Source organism: Perca fluviatilis, chromosome 5 (assembly GCF_010015445.1).
Source record: "Perca fluviatilis chromosome 5, GENO_Pfluv_1.0, whole genome shotgun sequence".
Classification (NCBI taxonomy): domain Eukaryota; kingdom Metazoa; phylum Chordata; class Actinopteri; order Perciformes; family Percidae; genus Perca; species Perca fluviatilis.
Window position 1 is genome coordinate 43,461,575 of NC_053116.1, and position 22,621 is coordinate 43,484,195.

General features: G+C 42.7%; 2 protein-coding genes across 3 annotated transcripts in view; one reads left to right on the forward strand and one right to left on the reverse strand.

Annotated features, from left to right (window-relative positions):
• The window catches only part of si:dkey-150i13.2 (mitochondrial carnitine/acylcarnitine carrier protein), a 54,014-nt gene extending 33,078 nt beyond the window's left edge, over positions 1-20,936 (reverse strand). Inside the window, exons 1-3 of one of the 2 annotated variants that reach the window (XM_039801170.1) lie at positions 20,633-20,936; positions 16,229-16,321; positions 15,668-15,792 (exon numbers count right to left, since the gene is read on the reverse strand). In XM_039801170.1, the coding sequence (XP_039657104.1) occupies positions 15,668-15,792; positions 16,229-16,321; positions 20,633-20,734 (320 nt within the window). In that variant the 5' untranslated portion in view covers positions 20,735-20,936. The remainder of the gene's footprint in view (positions 1-15,667; positions 15,793-16,228; positions 16,322-20,632) is intronic. The other variant, XM_039801171.1, reaches the window with a different exon arrangement.
• A 411-nt stretch (positions 20,937-21,347) lies between these two features.
• ndnl2 (necdin-like 2) overlaps positions 21,348-22,621 on the forward strand; it is a 37,916-nt gene continuing 36,642 nt past the window's right edge. Inside the window, exon 1 of the mRNA XM_039801173.1 lies at positions 21,348-21,493. The gene's annotated coding sequence lies outside the window, so the exon portion shown is untranslated. The remainder of the gene's footprint in view (positions 21,494-22,621) is intronic.

Consider the following 22,621-nt stretch of genomic DNA (forward strand, 5'->3'; position numbering starts at 1 on the left):
GTTCTCCCAATGAAGAAGTTTATTCACTTTTTAATCATGGAAGACTAAATGAAAGGAACCTCTTTGGTCAGGCAGGTCGCTTTCATCAGGCTCACTCAACACGCTTTTCATTCAGTATATTCAGACTTTCATTCAATATATTCAGACTTTCATTCAGACTTTCATTCAATATATTCAGATTTGAATTCAATATATTCAGACTTTCATTCAATATATTCAGAATAAGATTCATTCAATATATTCAAACTTCACATATATATAATAATTTCCCAAACGGCATGCCATAACATATATATATGTTTTTTAATTTTTTTTATTGAAATTTTAGTAGTTCAAATCCAATGAATAACTTGAAATAGCACAAAAGTAAGTGCTGAACTGCCTGAGGGTAAAAAAAAAGTAAGGTTACCTAAAACTGAAAAATAATGTACATTTCAGTATTTTACAAAAATGCCTTTTTCAGGGAACAAGAAATGGGTTAACAATGTAAAGCTGTTCTGCAGCAATGGAGGTTGATCAAGCTTTGAAAGTTGGTGCTACCAATTCCCACAGGTGTTCCAACTTGTCTGGATTACTTACAACCCTCTATGTTTGTATAAAAGTATTGTTGGAACACACTGTGGTACCATACCCTCGTAAGCATTATTTGAACAGTATTGTACTGCAGAAAGTAGTGTGTTGCTATAAAAATGGTGGGAAAAAGGCAATTAACAATGGAAGAGAGACAGACCATCATAACACTTAAGAATGTTGGTCTTTCCTACAGAGAAATTGCGAAGAAAGTCAAGGTGTCAGTGAGTACAGTATTCTTCACCATCAAAAGGCACTTAGAAACTGGGGGAAACTCTGACAGGAAGAGGTCTGGCAGACCCAAAGCCACAACAGAATCAGAAGACAAGTTTCTGAGAGTCAACAGCTTGCGTGATAGGCGGCTCACAGGACAACAGCTTCAAGCACAGCTTAATAGTGGTCGTAATAAGCAAGTCTCAGTTTCAACTGGAAAGAGAAGACTTGGAGCTACAGGTTTGATAGGTCGAGTTGCAGCAAGAAAGCCATTGCTAAGACGTCAGAATAAGAAAAAGAGGCTTGCCTGGGCCAAGAAACATCGTCAATGGACTACTGAAGACTGGAAGAAGGTGCTATGGACTGATGAATCAAAATTTGAAATCTTCGGTTCATCACGCAGGATTTTTGTACGCCGTTGAGTAGGCGAAAGGATGGTTCCTCAGTGTGTGACATCAACTGTCAAACATGGAGGAGGAAGCGTGATGGTCTGGGGCTGTTTTGCTGGATCCATGGTCGGTGATTTGTACAGCATGAAAGGCACCCTGAACCAAAACAGCTACCACAGCATTTTGCAGCGCCATGCAGTACCCTCTGGTATGCGCCTAGTTGGTCAGGGGTTCATCCTACAGCAAGATAATGACCCAAAACACAAGTCCAAGCTACGCCAGAACTACCTTAGGAAAAAAGAACAAGATAAGTTAAGCTTTAAAACATGGACTGGCCAGCACAGTCACCAGACTTAAACCCCATTGAGCTGGTTTGGGATGAACTGGACTGAAAAGTGAAAGCAAAGCAAGTGCCACACATTTATGGGAACTTCTGCAACAGAGTTGGGAAGAACTTTCTGAAGAATATTTGATTTCCATTGTAGAAAGAATGCCAGCTGTTATATCTGCCAAAGGGGGCTACTTTGATGAGTCAAAAATTTAGAATACATTTTGGTTTATAAATTGATTCCATGATTTCTTTTTTAACTTAAATTATTCATTTGTTCTATTCTTTCATTTCAGAGTACAATAAGACATTGAACTGCATGAATTTCAATAAAAACCTGGAAAAATTGGGGTGTTCTAAAACTTTTGACCGGTAGTGTGTATGTGTATATATATATATATATATATATATATATATATATATATATATATATATATATATATGTGTGTGTAAAGATTAACTTCCAGAGAGAATAATAACAAGAAGAGTCAGCAAGCGGAGAGAACTTTCATTAAAATGCTTCGGAAAAAAACAGATTTGAGCCGTTTATAAAGATGTTTCGAGCTTCAATCGTAATATTCTGCAGCGAGGCAGAGCTTTGAGTTAAATGCTAACATGCTAATGTTTAGCAGCTGTAATGTTCACCGTCTTAGTTTAGCAGGTTAGCATGCTATCATTAGCATGCTAACATTAACATAAGATCAGTGAACACAGCTTAGCGTGTTAGCATGCTATCATTAGCATATGACCAGTGAACACAGCTTGCCTTCATCAGAAGCATTTCTCTGACCACAGGTCCTTTTGGCTCAAGTGACTTGGTGTTTTCGTTACCCATTACAAGATTGCAGTAGTTCTACTTTTCACTATGATGTAGCCGTCGCTACAAAGCTTAGTTTAATCTCGGTAAACCTTGCTAAATCCGGGACAGTTCACAGTCTGTCTCTTGATAAATTCACAGAAATATCTGACAAGTTCACAGACATTGTCCTTCTTATTGATCTAGTTCACAGACTAAATCTGACCAGTTCACAGACTTGGTCCTTGTATGGATAATCTATTGTCACACCCGTGTGTGACGGGGCGCATAGCTGCCGTCACGGTAGCGATGCGCTACCTAGTTTAGCTCACAAAGACTGAGTTTAAATGTTGCCTGTGTATGTTTTGTTAGCATGTCAATATGCTCTGTTACGTATTATATGCTCCGTTCCAAATCATCTGTTAAACTTTCCATTCATTTGATTCCACACAGTAATCCCGTAGCGTTCTTGTGCACATATTTACAGCTAATACTGCGGTGATTTCTAGGCTATAGCTATATTTATCAATACATCATATTCTGTTTAAAACCATACTGTTTGTCACAAACATCATCATTTATAATAATCACACAACACTTACGTCTATGTTAATTTGCTGTTTATTTAGTTTAAAAGGTAACAGGATAACTTGTAGTCTTGGTGGCTTACCAGCGTCTGCTCTGTTGTTGTTAAAGGAAAGTTTGCCGCGATCGGCGAGTTTAAATGACGTTACTACATCCGGGGTAACAGGAAATTATTGTAATTTTGAGTAATTATTTATTTTGTCTGTCAAAGTCTTTGGTGGCTTAGTGGAATGTTTTGGTGAGTCAGATATAAATCTTCGGTAAATTTCTAGCCTACTAGATCTGTTAATTTTGGCTGATTGTAGCTTTTATTGTCTGTTTGCCTTAGCCACCCCTGTATTTTATTTGGGGTTGGTATCTTCCAATTCCAGGGGTGCGCTACAGGCCTATATAGACTGTCAGTTTCAGTTGCTCGAGAGAGCTAGAGAAGCTTTTTCTTTTTTTTCTTTTTTTTCTTTTGGTTTTGTTAATTGATTATTTTGCCTATAGGCCTTAATTTGGGACAAGTATAATAAAATCCCATCCTTTTTGACACCACTTTTGATTCCGTCTGAGTGTCTACATCTGCTCACGACCATTCTGTTGCATCTACCCTCAACATTTGGTGGCAGTGGTTTCCGGGTTAGCAGTGTCCGAGCAGCACTCTATGGGTTAAGATAAGTGAAGAAGGAGCGGGTACGGCAACCCCTAGCGATGGTTTGGCGATGGGAGCCAGGCCCAAATCCACGGCGGCGGCGGCACGGCCTCCCTCTCCGGAGGGGACAGGACGGAGCGCTTGGAGAAAGTGGTGAGAGCGATGGTGGAGTCTCAGGGCGTCAGCAGCACCAGATGGAGGCAGAGGCCGTCAAGACAGGAGATGGAAAGGTAGAGCACCAGTTCAGGCAACTGCAGCAACTGGTTGAGACGAAGTCTGTAACAACGCAGGAGACGGGACAGACACTTGCTGGACAGCAGCAGAGGGACCCCCCCGCCACGCTTCGCAGCCTCCGATCAGCTCTACAACATGCCATTTCTGGATGTGCCAACTCCTCAGCCACAGCCAGGTCAGCACACAGCACCCAGGATGCAGAGCTCCCTCGACTCCACAGCTTTTGGCCTTGCCGCATCACCACACCTTCAACGGGGGTGGACACCCCCTAGGATGTCCCCCTATGAAGAGGACGAAGATATTGAGAACTATTTAACCACCTTTGAAAGATTGGCAGCAGCAAGTCAGTGGCCCCCTGAGACTTGGGCATTGTACCTGGTGCCATTGTTAAAGGGTAAGGCTAGATCTGCCTACGTAGCCATGAGTTTGGCAGATAGCCGTGACTACATGAAAGTGAAGCAGGCTGTTTCGGCTAGTTCAACATCAGCGCCCGAGACTTACGCCAACGTTTCCGGTCCAAGACCGTTGTGGCGGGTGAGACGGCGAAAGAACTTCAAGCCCGGCTGAAGGACCTGATGGGGAAATGGCTAGTTCCAGAGTTGCTGACCAATGAGGAGGTGTGTGACCGAATCGTGTTGGAGCAGTTCCTGGACATGCTGCACCCTGAGCTTCAGGTATGGGTGAGAGAGCGCACCCCTGCCTCGTCAGCGCAAGCTGCAGACCTGGTGGAGACCTTCATGGCCGCCAGGCAATCCAGAAGAGGCCCACAACAGCAGGACTGGAGAAAACCCTACCAAGCAGCCCAGCGGGAGCCAGACAAGACATTCTCTGGTAAGTCTGTGGGTGGTAGTGGTCGTGTGTTTAAACCCTCCAATGGCCCCAATAGCCCCGGTGTTAGCACCATTCCAGCTAGAGCACCTAGGGTACTTGTATGCCATGGTTGTGGCCAGCCAGGTCACATTAGGCCCAATTGCACAGTGCAGAGAATGTCTGATTCCAGAATATGTTACATACCTGGCCATAGCAAGCACTTATCTGGTACTTCTTCCGATGTAACAGTCCCTGTGAAGATAGGTGGAAAGACAGTTCAGGCTTTAGTTGATACAGGAAGTAGTGTTTCGTTTATTCGTAAGTCCTGTTTGAAGTCTGATTTCCAGCCTGTGGGCACAGTGAGGGTCCGCTGCATCCATGGTGATGAGTCTGAGCACCAAACAGGCGAGGTTCTCATTGAGATTAATGGCCAGACGTACTTGTTAACTGTAGGGATTTTGGATAAATGCCCTTATCCTGTGATTCTAGGCCAGGATGTACCAGTTCTTACAGAGCTATTACAAAGTGTTGACACAGTTGATGCTTATGTTACAACTAGAGCCCAGGCTAGAGATGGACCAGACACTGATGTTTGGTCAGAGTTACCATTTGAGAGTTGCCCTGGTGGCAAACCTAGAAAGTCCAAGGCAGAGAGGCACAGAGCGAAAGTGTCAGGTACAGTGCTGCAGGAAGGTCTGTCCTCCCCACAGTTAGAGGGTACTGAAGCCTTTTGTGAGGACTTCCAGATGCTTCAGCAGGCGGACCCCACTCTTAGCTCGTGCTTTTCGTCTGCAAAAAACCCAGATGAGGCTAGGGAAGCCATGAGGGAAGGTGACACATGTTTTGTTGTCAATAATGAGAAACTGTATCGAGTGAGTACAGACACAGAGCAGTTGGTTGTTCCTGAGGCTCTTAGGACCAAAGTGTTGCACTTGGGACACAGTGTTCCATGGTCAGGACATCTGGGCAGGGAAAAGACAGAGAAGAGAATCCTGCAAAGATTCTATTGGCCAGGTTTCAGCAATGACATAGCAGAATACTGTAGGTCATGTCCAGAGTGCCAGTTGTCTGCTCGCTCCAAGAGAGGTTTAAAAGCTCCCCTCATCAGTCTTCCCATTATTGACACACCTTTCAGTCGCATTGCCATGGATGTAGTTGGTCCCTTAGAGAGGAGTAGGGCAGGTTACCGCTACATCTTGGTGATTTGCGATCGCTAACGCGGTACCCAGAGGCATTCCCCCCCGAAACACTAAGGCAAGGCAGGTGGCCAATAGTTTGCTTCAACTTTTCTCCCGTATGGGTGTCCCCAAGGAAATCTTAACCGATCAGGGTACTAACTTCACTAGTAAGACATTGAGGCAGGTGTACTCCCTGTTAGGGATTCGGGGCATTAAAACCACACCCTACCACCCGCGAGACCGACGGAATGGTTGAGAGATTCAATCAAACCCTGAAGTCGATGCTGCGGAAGTTCGCGTCCGAAGTCGGGAGCTGACTGGGACCAGTGGCTTCCTTACCTGTTGTTCGTACATAGAAGTACCGCAGGCATCGGGACGGGTTCTCTTCGAACTATTGTTCGGACGGGAGGTGAGAGGCCCGCTTGACATCCTCTGAGAGAGTTGGGAGGGGGACGCTCCTCGCCAACCAACTAACATCGCGAGCTATGTCCTGAAGATGAGGGAGAAACTGGACGAGCTGAGCTCCATGGCCCACCAACACCTGGCCCGGGCTCAGACGAGGCAAAAGACGTGGTATGACCGGACAGCACGCAGTCGCTCCTTTGTGTCCGGACAGAAGGTGCTACTGTTGTTGCCGTCGTCGGAAAGCAGTCTGCTGGCGAAGTGGCAAGGCCCTTTCACGGTACTTCGCAGGGTCGGCGAGGTCACCTATGAAATCGTGATGCCAGACAGACGTCGCTCCAAGCAGATCTACCACGTGAACCTCCTAAAGCGATGGATTGACCGACAATCTTCTATTCAAGATCAGCTGTGGGCACGAACTGTGGAAGAGGAAGAGGAGCCGTTGGAGCAGTACTTTCCTACTGCGGGCGGCGAGTCGACCTACCCCTCCGTCACCCACTTGTCTGCTGAACAGCAGGAGGACCTGTTGACTATTGTCCCAAGGGGCCTATTTCAGGATCGGCCAGGGCGAACAGGCGTCATCACCCACGACATCAAACTGACTTCTCCAGGCCCCGTCCGGCAGACCGCCACCAGGGTTCCAGCGCGACTGATCCCCGCGCTGAAGCAGGAGGTATTGGCGATGCTGGAGATGGGGGTGATCGAGAGATCACGCAGTGAGTGGTGCAGTCCCGTGGTCCTGGTGCCGAAGAAGGACGGGGGGGCTCCGTTTCTGTGTTGACTTATCGAAGCTGAATGCCATCTCAGCTTTTGACCCATATCCCATGCCCCGTGTGGATGAACTGGTGGAGCGTCTGGGGAAAGCTGAGTTCCTCAGCACCTTGGATTTGTGTAAAGGGTACTGGCAGGTGCCGCTTTCACCCCAGGCACAGGAGCTGACGTCCTTCAAAGCTCCATCTGGTCTGTTCCAGTTCAGGGTTATGCCCTTTGGCCTGCATGGCGCAGCGGCGACTTTTCAGCGTCTCATGGACGAGGTGCTGAGGGGCGCCGAGGACTACGCCGCAGCTTATATTGATGATGTCATTATCCACAGTTCGTCATGGGACGAACATCTTCGACACCTGAGTGATGTCTTCCAGAGGATTCGTCAGGCCGGGTTGGTGGTGAACGCCAGCAAATGCCAGCTTGCTCGGTCTGAGGTGAGCTACCTGGGATATATCCTGGGTGGTGGCACCATATGTCCGCAGGTTGGCAAGGTGGACGCCATCCGCAGTGCCCAGCCACCTTCAACCAAGAAGGGGGTGCGGTCTTTCCTGGGGTTGGTCGGCTGGTACAGGCGTTTTATCCCCAACTTTTCGAGCCGTGCTGTTCCCCTGTCTGACCTCACTCGCAAGACCAGCCCTAACAAGGTGGTCTGGACTGCTGAGTGTGAGGCAGCTTTCCACGATCTCAAGGAGAGCATGTGCTGGGAACCGGTATTGCAGAGTCCCGACTTCTCCTTGCCCTTCACTGTGCAAACCGACGCTTCAGGCATTGGCCTGGGGGCGGTGTTGTTGCAGGGTGAGGGGGCAGACAAAAGACCCATACAGTTTGTGAGCCGCAAACTGTTCCCTCGCGAGACACGATACTCCATTGAAAAGGAGTGTCTTGCCATCAAGTGGGCTCTTGATACTTTGAAATATTACCTTGTCGCCAAAGAGTTTGTCTTGGAGACAGACAACAGGCCCTTGCAGTGGCTACACCGCATGCGTGACTTTAATTCCAGGATTACCCGCTGGCACCTGTCCTTGCAGCCGTACAAGTTTACGGTGTGAGGTATAGGGCGGGAAGAGATGTACATTTTGCTGACTTTCTGTCACGTCCTGAGATGGACCTGGACGCTCTTCTTATGGGGGTGTGTGACGGGGCGCATAGCTGCCGTCACGGTAGCGATGCGCTACCTAGTTTAGCTCACAAAGACTGAGTTTAAATGTTGCCTGTGTATGTTTTGTTAGCATGTCAATATGCTCTGTTACGTATTATATGCTCCGTTCCAAATCATCTGTTAAACTTGCCTCCACACTCCACACAGTAATCCCGTAGCGTTCTTGTGCACATATTTACAGCTAATACTGCGGTGATTTCTAGGCTATAGCTATATTTATCAATACATCATATTCTGTTTAAAACCATACTGTTTGTCACAAACATCATCATTTATAATAATCACACAACACTTACGTCTATGTTAATTTGCTGTTTATTTAGTTTAAAAGGTAACAGGATAACTTGTAGTCTTGGTGGCTTACCGGCGTCTGCTCTGTTGTTGTTAAAGGAAAGTTTGCCGCGATCGGCGAGTTTAAATGACGTTACTACATCCGGGGTAACAGGAAATTATTGTAATTTTGAGTAATTATTTATTTTGTCTGTCAAAGTCTTTGGTGGCTTAGTGGAATGTTTTGGTGAGTCAGATATAAATCTTTGGTAAATTTCTAGCCTGCTAGATCTGTTAATTTTGGCTGATTGTAGCTTTTATTGTCTGTTCGCCTTAGCCACCCCTGTATTTTATTTGGGGTTGGTATCTTCCAATTCCAGGGGTGCGCTACAGGCCTATATAGACTGTCAGTTTCAGTTGCTCGAGAGAGCTAGAGAAGGAGGGACGTTAGTCTGTGAAGGCTCTGGTGACTAGTGCAAAAACGTCAAACTTGTATACAGCTGTAACTTTGTATTGTTTAATAAGTTTTGACTCTCATGTCAATTTATTTTATTTTTGTGGAAGTATTTTTTTTTCCCCTTTTTCTTTTTTTTTCTTTTTATTTTGGTTTTGTTAATTGATTATTTTGCCTATAGGCCTTAATTTGGGACAAGTATAATAAAATCCCATCCTTTTTGACACCACTTTTGATTCCGTCTGAGTGTCTACATCTGCTCACGACCATTCTGTTGCATCTACCCTCAACACCGTGTTTTTTGAGTTCTAATCTATGTCACACTCACGTTGGAGAAATTTTCAGAAATATGTCCGTTATCTGTTCAAAAATACCACTAGATAAAAGACAAGAATAAAATTGACAGTACAGTATAAGAACTGAGAGATAAAATACGTGAATAAAAGTTACAGTGCAGTATAAGAAATTAAACATTGATAAAATTGATAGTGCAGTATAAGAATTTAAAGAACTGAGAGATAAAATATGCAAATAAAAGTTATAGTGCAGAATAAGAAATTAAACATTAAAGAGCAGTTATCGAGTGTCATACAGTGTCATCAATGCAACTTCAGTATAACAAATGAACAGTTATTTAAAGAAAGGCAACATCAAAAAGATAGGTCTTTAGCTTTGATTTAAAAGAACTGAGAGTTGCTGCAGACCTGCAGTTTTCTGGGAGTTTGTTCCAGATATGTGGAGCATAAAAACTGAACGCTGCTTCCCCCTGTTTAGTTCTGACTCTGGGGACAACAAGCAGTCCTGTCCCAGACAACCTGAGAGGTCTGGGTGGGTCATAGTGTAGTAGCAGATCAGAAATGTATTTTGGCCCTAAACCATTTAGTGATTTATAAACCAGCAAAAGTATTTTGAAATCAATTCTTTGAGGCACTGGAAGCCAGTGTAGAGACTTCAGTACTGGAGTGATGTGATCCACTTTCCTGGTTTTAGTGAGGACTCGAGCAGCAGCGTTCTGAATCAGCTGCAGCTGTTTGATTGATTTTTTAGGGAGACCTGTAAAGACACCGTTGCAGTAGTCAAGTCTACTGAAGATAAAAGCATGGACAAGTTTTTCCAAATCCTGCTGAGACTTAAGTCCTCTAATCCTTGATATATTTTAAGGTGGTAATAGGCTGACTTTGTAATTGTCTTAATGTGGCTGATAAAATTCAGGTCTGAATCCATGACTACACCAAGATTTCTGGCTTTGTCTGTTGTTTTTAACATTGTGGTTTGAAGCTGAGTGCTGACTTTCAATCATTCCTCTTTTGCTCCAAAAACAACCACCTCAGTTTTTTCGTCATTTAATTTAAGAAAATTCTGGCACATCCAGTCGTTAATTTGTTCAATGCACTTAGTCAGTTGTTGTATTGGACTATAGTCCCCTGGAGATAAAGTTATATAAATTTGTGTGTCATCCGCATAACTATGGTAACTTATTTCATTGTTTTCCATAATCTGAGCCAGTGGAAGCATGTAGATGTTAAACAGGAGAGGCCCCAGAACTGAGCCTTGGGGAACTCCGCATGTCATATTTGTATGCTCAGATGTATAATTCCCTATAGACACAAAGTAGTCCCTATTCTTTAAATACGACTCAAACCACCTTAGTACTGAGACAGAGATGCCAACCCAGTTTTCCAATCGGTCTAGTAATATGTCATGGTCGACCGTATCAAATGCAGCACTGAGATCAAGTAATACTAAGACTGAAATTTTGCCACTATCTGTGTTTAAGTGGATGTCATTAAATACTTTAACAAGGGCTGTCTCAGTGCTGTGATGTGGTCAAAAACCCGACTGGAAGGCATCAAAATTGTTGTTTAGTGACAAGAAAAGGTTGAGTTGTTGAGAAACCGTTTTTTCAATGATTTTACTTAAAAATGGAAGGTTTGATATCGGCCTGTAGTTGCTCATTAGTGACGTGTCTAGATTGTTCTTTTTTAAGTGGCTTGATGACTGCAGTTTTCAGGGCCTGTGGGAAGATACCTGAAAGAAGAGATGTGTTTACAATCTGTAGAAGATCTATAGCCAAAGAATTCGAAACATTTTTGAAAAGGCCCGTTGGTAGAATATCAAGACAACAGGAGGAGGTTTTCAGATGTTGTATAATGTCCTTGTAATGGGAAAATTACATTTAAGCACAATTCCTTATATTTTTATGTTTAATTCGTACTTTAATTCTCTCACAAATGCTGAAAGAGTCTATCTCATTCCCACATGCAGATTTTGATTCTAACTTTGTGAGACATGCAGTCTGGAACATTATGTCAGCACTGTTAGCCTGAACCGATAAAGGTACAAGGTCGCCCTAAAACTATCTCTAGTTTTCGCATGCCAGTTTAGCTGTAACTGGGGGGATGACAGTCGTACAGGGAGGAGGAGGTGAGATGGCTCCGAGATGTCTCTTTTATTCCTCTGATTGTCTTCATGTGTATCAGATTGCCTGTCGAAATTGTAGAATCATAATAATCCAAGTGCGTCTGTGTTGTCACTCTGAAGATGCATATAAGCCTGGGGTTCTTGTTCACTTTTTTGAGAAACTGACTCCACACTGGGCTGCGGACTTTTGTGAAATCATGTTGCTCCTATATTTGCAAATATATCTTTTTTAATAAAATACAAAAACCCAACTTGGTTTTAGTCTCAGTCTGTCTTATTTGTTTCAATTTACTAAACTCTGAAAACTCTTCCCCCTGCTGCAAAGGAAACTTCCACGACATCCTCCAGGTTTTTACGGTTAATCATAGTGAATTGGGTCATATTGGAATTTGTTTTGCCTGGACACTGTGACAACACATACTCTGTACTCGATATGGAAGCACTGACTGTCTAATTTTCTGAATTTTGTCTTCGAAGAAGGAGGCAAAGTCATTGCAGGCCTTGGTGGATAAAAGTTCAGGTGCTACTGGTACTGGAGGGTTTGTTAACCTATCAACAGTAGCAAACAAAGCACGTGAATTATTATTGTTTTTGGCAATAATGTCCGAGAAGAAGGACCGCCTAGCATTCCTGAGTTCCAAATTATAAGTGCGAAGTCTCTCTTTATAAGTGTTGTAGTGGACCTGGAGATTAGTTTTTCGCCACCTGCGTTCTGCTTTTCGACGCTCTCTTTTTTGTTCTCACTCGTATGACATTTCTCCATGGAGATCTTTTCTTACCAGAGAGAGCTTTGACCTGAGTGGGAGCAATGGCATCAATAACATTTGTAATTTTACAATTGAAATTGTCTACAAGCTCAGTGACTGAGACCCCTGAGAGGGTGGGTGTGGAGGAGAAAAGCTGAATGAATGATTCATTGGTGTTTTCAGTGATATACCGTTTTCTGATTAACTTTGTTTGGACACTTTTGTGCATAGAGATAGTGCCATTAAAGCAAACACAGGAATGATCAGAGAGAGCAGCATCAGTCACCACAACCTTGGAAATGTTCAAACCCTTGGAGATAATCAAGTCCAGAGTGTGCCCCTTATTGTGCGTAGGCTCTGTCACATGCTGAGTCAGTCCATAGTTCTCAAAAATACAACACAGTTCTTTGGTCCCTCTATCCTGGGGGTTATCAACATGAATGTTGAAATCACCAGCAATAACTACACAATCAAAGTTAATATAGATTATAGACAGCAGCTCAGTAAAGTCGTCAAAGAAGGATGCACAATATTTAGGTGGTCTGTAGATATTTAGAAATATAGGTCGAGGGGAGGACCTTAGCTGAAGAGCCACATATTCAAAAGAAGCAAAGTTTCCATAAGATATTTGGGTACATTGGAATGAGTCATTAAACAAGATGGTGATTCCACCTCCTTTCTTATTCACTCTGTACTCACTCATAAAACTGAAGTTAGGGAGAGCTGACTCAATGAGAACAGCAGCACTGTTATTATGGTCTAACCAGGTTTCAGTTAAAAACATAAAATCAAGATTGTGTTTAATAATAAAAGCATTGACTAAAAATGATTTACTTGCCAAAGACCTGACATTTAGTAAGGCTAGTGCTATTGTGTTAAAATAATTTTTTGGGACAGGTTGTTGCTGACGAGGAATGGATGCTAAATTTGCCAAGTTGGCAGTTAAGTGCTTCTTTTTCTTACTTAGCAGATTCACCATTCTTTTTCTATTACCTATCACAACATAGATTGAAGAATAATTTAATACACAGGGCCCAGGCTTGTCCTGGAACCTGAAAACCTATTCTGATAGGCTAGCTAGCATGTTTAGCTTAGCATTGGCTTTAGCTACGACCTACGGAGGTAGATGTTATGAAAAGATTAATGAGAATTTGTTTGTTTGTTTGCCGAACTTTCCGGGGATTTAACATTACGCAACCATTCATGTCCTTCTAGCTGCCACCACGTTGGTTATTAACATTCGCTATAAATCGGTTATAGGGTTAGTGTCATTGTGTAACGTTCCAGTTTTATTAAGTTAACGTTACACTGGGATGGAGAGTCTGGGGGATGTGTTGATCAGTTATAGGATGTCATTAGTTATAGAAGCAGTGCATATTACATGTTATGGTTTCAGCATTTTGCCTTGTGTTTTGTGCTATTTCTGTTGCTTCTTTGTAGTTTTCTGTATGTTGTATGTATGTTTTTGTTGGTTATTCTGTATTGTGTAGGTTTTGGTTAATTCCTGTGTTCTCTGTTCTCCCTTGTGTTGTGTCAAGTTTCTGTGTTTAGTTGATTTCATGTTTTCTGTCTGTATTTCCTGGTTCCTGTTTTATTTTGAGTCTAGTTTTCTGTCTTGTCTTGTCCAGTTTACTTCCTGTGTTTTCCCTCCTTTGTTGATTGTCCTGCCCCGCCCTGATGTGTTTCACCTGTTGTCTCACCTGTTCCTGATTTACTCATTACCTCATGTATTTAGCCTCTGTGTTCCCTTTGGCTCTTGTTAGAGCGTTTTGTCTTTGCCCTGTCAGTCTGTCTGTATCCTGTCGGTGTGTGTTTGGAATCTTCCTTGTGGTTTTTTTGTTTTGTCTTTTTTGTCCTTGTCTCTGGAGACTTTTTGGATTTGGGACTTTGCCTTTTGCCTGCCTGCCTCAGTTTTGGACTCCTTGTGTTTGTTGTTTGCCCTTTGGATCCCTTTTTGTTGGTTTGTTCCCTGCCTTTTGTTAATAAATCCTCAGTTTGAACCTTCTCCTGCCTGCTTTCCTGCTCTACCTGCATTTGGGTCCTCTACCTTCCACTCACCATAACAATTACGTTGTGCTCTATAAGTGAAAAATAGGCCAGGTATTAATTGTAGCAATATTTTCCTGATATGCTGAGTACATCAATATTTGGTCTTTCCTGTATGTTCATCATACAAGGCTAAACACAGTTATTAACTTGGAAGTAAAGCATCCCTGGTGTTTTTTGACATATTGCAATAGCCTGTTTACACTTATTATATACCAAACAACCAATCACAGCTGATACTGTATGATAATAGATGAGTCCTAATAACAGAGTATATGTTGTTCTGAGCAGCCTGGATGGCACGCAGCAGGTGATACAACACTCATTATATCCACCAGAGACCTGAGTCTGGGACTCAAGCTCAGAGACTTGTGAGCATCTCTGCCTGAATCTTTGGTCTGAAATTTAGAGTGAATGTTGTTCAGAGCAACATGAGCAGCTCTGCAGCACGTCAGACATTTCTACAAAGATTTATAGATGCAGAAAATCAGAGGAAGTTAGAGACAGAGAGGAGTAATATGAGCAGAGAGGGGAGTAGCTCCGCAGAGCGAATGAAAGCAGAGGACAACAGAGTTATATAGAGCTACAACAAACACACAGAGTGTGTGTGTTCTTGTTTAACTATATTCGTGGGGTCCAAAAACCATGAGTCCAGTATACTTGCGGGGTCACGACAGCTTGAATGCTGGACCCCACAAGTTTAAAGGGCTGTTTGAGGGTTAAGACTTGGTTTTAGGATTAGGGTTAGAATTATGTTATGGTTAGGGTGGGTTAGGGGTTAGGGTTAGGCATTTAGTTGTGATGGTTAAGGTTAGGGTAAGGGGCTAGGGAATGCAATAGGCTCGTTCGAGATGAACTGTGCCTCGCCTGTAAAGTAGACGAGAGCAGGCGGCAGCAGCAGGGGGCGGTGACAAAAGTCCGCTCTCAAGTCGGACAGTTTTCCAGCTGACTCCAGCAGCCTTCAGGATGAACAGGAAGTGACAGAAACACGGTGGTCCGATTCCGATTTAATAAAATGTTATCAGACCCCTATATCAGCTCCTACACAGTCTCTAGTTGATTTTATTATGACAAAGTAGCTGTCAAAATTCTCTACATGCGATCTGTTGCTGATTTTAATAAACAACAGACTGTAGATGATCTGTAATCTGAACAGATTTAGTCTCTCTGACTTTTAAACACAACTATCAGCCACACAACATGTGTTCTGTACAGAATAAGCTTTTAAATCAGACAAATCACAGTTAAAATCCCTCCGATTGAAAATCAATAAAAAGTTTATATAAAACGTCATCATGTTGAGTCGATTCTGAACCAATCAGCTGTTTGATCAGCTGAGAGGCCGGGCGTTCCAAGCATGCCCTGGGTCCACCTGCGTCCGCCTGGCTCTTGCAGTTGGTGAAAAGCAACTGCGCTACCTGCGTCTCAGAACTGCGTCCGCCTTGGTCTCGTGAGATTATCGTTGCCCACGTGTGCATGACGTCAGAGCAAGTCGGGATCAAGTCGGACACAAATCTAACCGGCATGCATTGGGCGCCGATCGCCGGTGATCGATTCTGCGCAGATCTGGCTCATCTCGAACGAGCCTACTATGTCAATGACAGATCCCCACAAAGATAGTGCCACAAACCTGTGTGTGTGTGTGTGTGTGTGTGTGTGTTACTTACGTTAGAGGTTTGTCAGCTTCTGCCTGCAGCTGTTTTCCCAGACCGAACCCGAAAAAACTGATGGCCATCATAGGAGCCACGCCCGCCAGGGGAGCACCCATTCCTTTATAGAGACCGAGGACACCCTGACACACACAAACACACACACATTAAACATGAACTCAGAACGGAGAAGAAGTATGTTAGCTTTAAATAATACAAACTACAAAGAGACACATGGAAGAGCAACATGTTTCTTGTTTCTGTGTAACATAATCTGGTTAGCCAAGTTTCAGCCAGAAGAGACGTGTTTCTATCCTGCAGCGCTCACTGTCTGTTTGGGTTGCTTTTTAACGTGGACACCGTTGTGTTAAAGCAAACAATAAGAAGTGTGTGTGTGTCTGTATGTGTGTGTGTGTGTGTGTATATATGTGTGTGCGCATGTGTGTGTGTGTGTGTCGTAATGTGCGTGTGTGTGTGTGTGTGCGCGATGTGTGTGTGTGTGTGTGTGTGTGTGTGTGTGTGTGTGTGTGTGTGTGTGTGTGTGTGTGTGTGTGTCTGCGCGTGTGTTTGTGGGTTCACCTCTTTAGAAACAGTTTTCCTGAAGCAGTCGTACGTTCCTGTGTAGAGCACCACCTGAGAGCAGGAGGCTTTGGGCTGAGTCTGCAGTCTCACCTGCACAGCCCAGTTTAAAGAGAAAGGACAGAAGGGGTAAAACTGATCAGCATCAGAACACTTTATTGATCCCTCAGGTAAACTGTTCAGTTGCACTTACCAACAGTCAGATTCAAGGTAAAATAAGAGTAACATAAAAGTAATATAGGGCTAAGTGTGAGAAATATAAGTTAAAATTAAGTAAGATTAGGTTACAAATATTATGTTGGGCTAGAGTTATTAATGTCTCTGAGCAGATGAAGTAATAACTGGTTCTGGGATTACAGAAAGATGGACCATAAATCTGACTTTAGTAGGCTATTTATCCTGTAACACTTTGTAGGGCTGGGCATTGAACGTCAATACTTTTATGGCACCGAAAAAAGGACACACACACACACACACACACACACGGTCACACACACACACACACACACACACACACACACACACATACAACACACACACACACACACTTCTTATTGTTTGCTTTAACACAACGGTGTCCACGTTAAAAAGCAAACCCAAACAGACAGTGAGCGCTGCAGGATAGAAACACGTCTCTTCTGGCTGAAACTTGGCTAACCAGATTATCACACACACACACACACACACACACACACACACACACACACACACACACACACACACACAGAGAGGTGTGGACGGAATAAACTACGTCGTGGGCTCTGTAGCTTTGTTGAAGTCACAGGGAGTCACGGCAATGCCGATGAAGTGGTTTCAAGGGTAGTTACAGTTTTTTATAACTTCACGGAGACAGCGTTTTCTGCGATGTGATATTAATGGCGAGGTGAAAGCGGTCGCTGTGCTGTTGACGTTACACTTCCTCTTAGACAAGCAGCCACAACGGTGGTTTCTCTTCCCTGACGACTGACTGACAGGCTGAGCTTGTAAGGCAAGGCACTTTTATTAATGTTACTCTGAGTGAGCAGTGTTACCAGAATTTTAAAATTTTGATAACTGTTTTGATTCACAATTATGTTGGAAAATAAAAGTTTTGTGTTTAATGTATTTTTGTTGATGTTGAAATGGATTTTAAAACATTTGGTATCGAGAAAAGTATCGTTAGGAACCGGCATCGAAACTGAAGTATCGAAATTGGCACCGGATCGAAAGATTTTGAAAGATGTCCAGCCCTAAACACTTCTGTAACATGTTTGTATTATGCATTATTATATTATTATAGATTCTTATATTCACTCTGTCTGTTTGTGTTCCCTGGACTGAAAAGTTGGAGTCTTCCTCCGTGAGATGTCATCCTGCTCCTGTAACGAGCCGGGGAAAATTTCCATATGAAATTTGGATTGCAAATAAAGAAAGGTCACAAACAAACACACACACACACACACACACACACACACACACACACACACACACACACACACACACACACACACACAGACACACACACAAACACACACACAGACACACACACAAACACACACACACACACAGACACACAAACACACACAGACACACACAAACACACACACACACACAAACACACACACACACACACACACAGACACACACAAACACATACACACACACACACACACACACACAGACACACACACACACACACACATACACACACAAACACACACAGACACACACACACACACTTACAGTGTGTTTTGTTGGGTAACACCCGTCAGTGTGTGTGTTGTGATAACAGAGAGTCTGACAGTTAGAGAGATAACAGCTGATCAGGTTCAACAGTTTAACAGACAGGAGACTTGGGGCCAGTTTGTGTGAAGGAAATGACAGTTTTTTACATTCACTTTGCTACTGATTTCAGAACCTTGATAAAAACTCTAGACACAAAACTCAAAACGGTCATCAATTGTAACACAGGCTATCCAATGTTCAAAACATTGCATTGTGCTTCATATCTTTAAATAAATCTTGCACTTGCACAATCACTGGTTCAAAAAACTAATTTATGGTGAAATACCTTTGAAACGTTACTTTAGATCACCCACACACAAGCTACACATAGTTTCACTGGGTCATCGTTGTTACAATCATTAAATATTGTAGTACAAAATAGGTGATATGTGTTTCATTATGATACACACACACACACACACACACACATACACACACACACACACACACACACGGAGAGGTGTGGACTCTGTCTGTTTGTGTTCCCTGGACTGAAAAGTTGGAGTCTTCCTCCGTGAGATGTCATCCTGCTCCTGTAACGAGCCGGGGAAAATTTCCATATGAAATTTGGATTGCAAATAAAGAAAGGTCACAAACAAACACACACACACACACAGACACACACACAAACACACACACAGACACACACACAAACACACACACACACACAGACACACAAACACACACAGACACACACAAACACACACACACAGACACACACACACACACATACACACACAAACACACAGACACACACACACATACACACACAAACACACACAGACACACACACACACACTTACAGTGTGTTTTGTTGGGTAACACCCGTCAGTGTGTGTGTTGTGATAACAGAGAGTCTGACAGTTAGAGAGATAACAGCTGATCAGGTTCAACAGTTTAACAGACAGGAGACTTGGGGCCAGTTTGTGTGAAGGAAATGACAGTTTTTTACATTCACTTTGCTACTGATTTCAGAACCTTGATAAAAACTCTAGACACAAAACTCAAAACGGTCATCAATTGTAACACAGGCTATCCAATGTTCAAAACATTGCATTGTGCTTCATATCTTTAAATAAATCTTGCACTTGCACAATCACTGGTTCAAAAAACTAATTTATGGTGAAATACCTTTGAAACGTTACTTTAGATCACCCACACACAAGCTACACATAGTTTCACTGGGTCATCGTTGTTACAATCATTAAATATTGTAGTACAAAATAGGTGATATGTGTTTCATTATGATACTAGATGTAAATACATCCCTGTAAAAGTACTGCAGTAGTAGAGAGAATACTACAGACCAATGTGGTGGCACCAATATGTCTACACAGTATATAGATAATGGTAATAATTGGTTCATGCGCCACGCTAATTGGTGACAATGAATCTCGTTATTTTGAAACTTTCATGATCTAAACATGGAATATTGTGTGTCTGTTTCCATACAACTAGTCATTAAGAGTAATGCAATAGTTACTTATCATTTTGAGCAGTTGTATGGATTGATAGTTAGATGACTGTAATGAAATGAATAGACAATCATCTGAAATGTAATGTGTGAATTGCTTTTTGAAGTAGTAGTACTTTGATGTTAAGTTGTGTCATATTGAACAGGTGATCTTTGTTAAATGGACAAATGATCTTTGGTTTATGTGGATTGTATCCAAGCAATTGAAACAAGTGTTAGAGATTTGACAAAATGTGTATTTTGATCATTGGTTGTGAGTTTTGTGTCTAGAGTTTTGTCAAGGTTCTGATATGAGTGCCATAGTGATTGTAAAAAACTGTAAAAATAATTCACAGTTTGAACCAGTCAGACTTCTGTTTCTGAGAGACTGCAGTTTGCATGTTAGCAATCACACAAATACACTGTAAATACATATTAGACACATTAAATACACATTAAACACATTAAACTCACACTCGTGAGCTTCACTCAGGTCATGTTATGTGTGAAGTGGAGTTACAATATTTCCGTCTTAAAATTGGATAATTCTGATAAAGTCGTATTCAGTGTGACGTGTGTAAATGATTTCAAAACTCTTGGTGATGTTAAACTGAATATCTTTAACCATGGATTACAGGGAGGCCTGTTTCCTTATAGTCTAATCTAAGACTTTAGAAACATCTCTAAAGCCTTCTGTCTGCTGCTGCCTCACGGACATTTTAAGCTGATTGATAAATAATCCTCTCACACCTTCACTGATCTCTGACTTCTTCCTCCTGAGTCTCTGTTAAACCAACTGTATAACAACAGCATGAACCACACCTGTGGATGTCCTGTAGGTTATACATAACGTCTTAAAGTCACGTAAATTATAAATAACGTGTTAATAGGCTACGTTAATAATAAAGGTGTTAAACTACAGTCTGTCTGTCTGTGTGCAGCAGCAGTGAGTCACCTTGATGGTGTCCAGCGGGAGTCCTGTAGTTATATATAACCTGTTAAAGTAACGTTAATAATTAAGGTGACTGTCTGTCTGTCTGTCTGTCTGTCTGTCTGTCTGTGTGAAGCAGCAGTGAGTCACCTTGATGGTGTCCAGCGGGAGTCCTGTAGTTATATATAACCTGTTAAAGTAACGTTAATAATTAAGGTGACTGTCTGTCTGTCTGTGTGAAGCAGCAGTGAGTCACCTTGATGGTGTCCAGCGGGTGTCCTGCCAGCAGCAGACAGGCTCCGGCGACTCCTCCAGACACGAAGTTCTTCAGCGGAGAAACTCTTTCCTCTGTCCCCATCCTCTCCCCGCATGGCCGGACAAACAGCCGGACAACCAGCAGGAGACAACCGGGAAACACCGGGACAACGAGCCGCAGACAGCCGGGACAAGTCCACCTTAGAGCGAACACATAGAACCGCACACAACGCCGCTCCCTGACTCGCTTCCTCTCTCTCTGTCTGTGTGAGTGAAAGTCTCTCTCTCTCTCTCTCTCTCTCTCTCTCTCTCTCTCTCTCTCTCTCTCTCTTTTCTCTCTCTCTCTCTCTCTTTACATCTCAGAAGAAATACTTTTACTGCACTACATTTGTCTGACAGCTCTAGTTAGGCTACTTATGACTGCAGGACATGCACTTGTTCTGAAGTATTTTAACAGTTTATTAGTACTTTTACTGCAGTAAAGTATCTGAGTACATCTGTTTAGTTTAAGTCTACAGCTTCATGGAGGTTTGCTGTGTTTCTAAATCGTTAAAATAAAGAAAGAAAAAAGAAGAAGAATAAGATCCATTATTATGGAACCCACGCAACTTCTAGTCAAGACCCGCCTTTCAATAGCATTCATACGCTGCTATTGGCCAGGCGTCTTAACCACTCGAGGTCAATGCCTAATCCCAACCAATCGGCCTGCTTCGTGGGGCGGGACTTGCCTAAAAGTTAAGTGGCATTTGCGAGTAAATAACGCGTCGCGCCCATGCTACGTCATCACCAGGCGCCCGAGCAGCGCAGCAGCAGCGGCGGGAGAGTGACCGTTTCTAAATCGCGGAGGATTCATCAAAGCAGAGTGAGTGAATAATGTTTAATATCTTTTTTGAATGTTAAACATTATTTATGTTAAACTTTTTTTTTAAACTGCTAGTTAGCTCTCAGGTTTCCTAAGCTAACGTTAGCGTTACGTTTCTCACTTCCGGGATGCAGTGTTTAAATGTTTTAACTGGTAACGTTTTAAACTGTTAAACTGTTTGCCCATTAGTTTTATTCGCCTAATGTTCTTTTGCAAACAGCCCCGAAATCCCCATCGCCAAACCCACCAGACTCCATGTAAATAATCAGGACTTTTAGCGTGTATAGAGCCAGCATATCTCCACCAGACTCCATGTAAATAATCAGGACTTTTAGCGTGTATAGAGCCAGCATATCTCCACCAGACTCCATGTAAATAATCAGGACTTTTAGCATGTATAGAGCCAGCATATCTCCACCAGACTCCATGTAAATAATCAGGACTTTTAGCGTGTATAGAGCCAGCATATCTCCACCAGACTCCATGTAAATAATCAGGACTTTTAGCATGTATAGAGCCAGCATATCTCCACCAGACTCCATGTAAATAATCAGGACTTTTAGCGTGTATAGAGCCAGCATATCTCCACCAGACTCCATGTAAATAATCAGGACTTTTAGCATGTATAGAGCCAGCATATCTCCACCAGACTCCATGTAAATAATCAGGACTTTTAGCATGTATAGAGCCAGCATATCTCCACCAGACTCCATGTAAATAATCAGGACTTTTAGCGTGTATAGAGCCAGCATATCTCCACATGTAAATGGGTGAATTAAGGGTTTATTTCAACCAAACCAGAGTGGTGATTGTTGGAACAGTGGAAAGATGAACCAAGATGGCATTTGGTAGTTTAATTTAGTTTCTGTCCACTTTGAATTAAGTGTGTTTTACAATGATAAAAGTATTGATTATTTACATGGAGTCTGGTGGGTTTGGTGATGGTGAATACTAAAGTTATACCGAGTTATATTTACTGTATTTTTATATATTATATACACTACTGGTGACATTTTAGCAGTTCAAGTCCAATGAATAGCTTGAAATGGTACAAAGATAATTGGTGAACTGCCTGAGGTTTTAAAAAAAAAAAGTAAGGTTACCCAAAACTGAAAAATAATGTACATT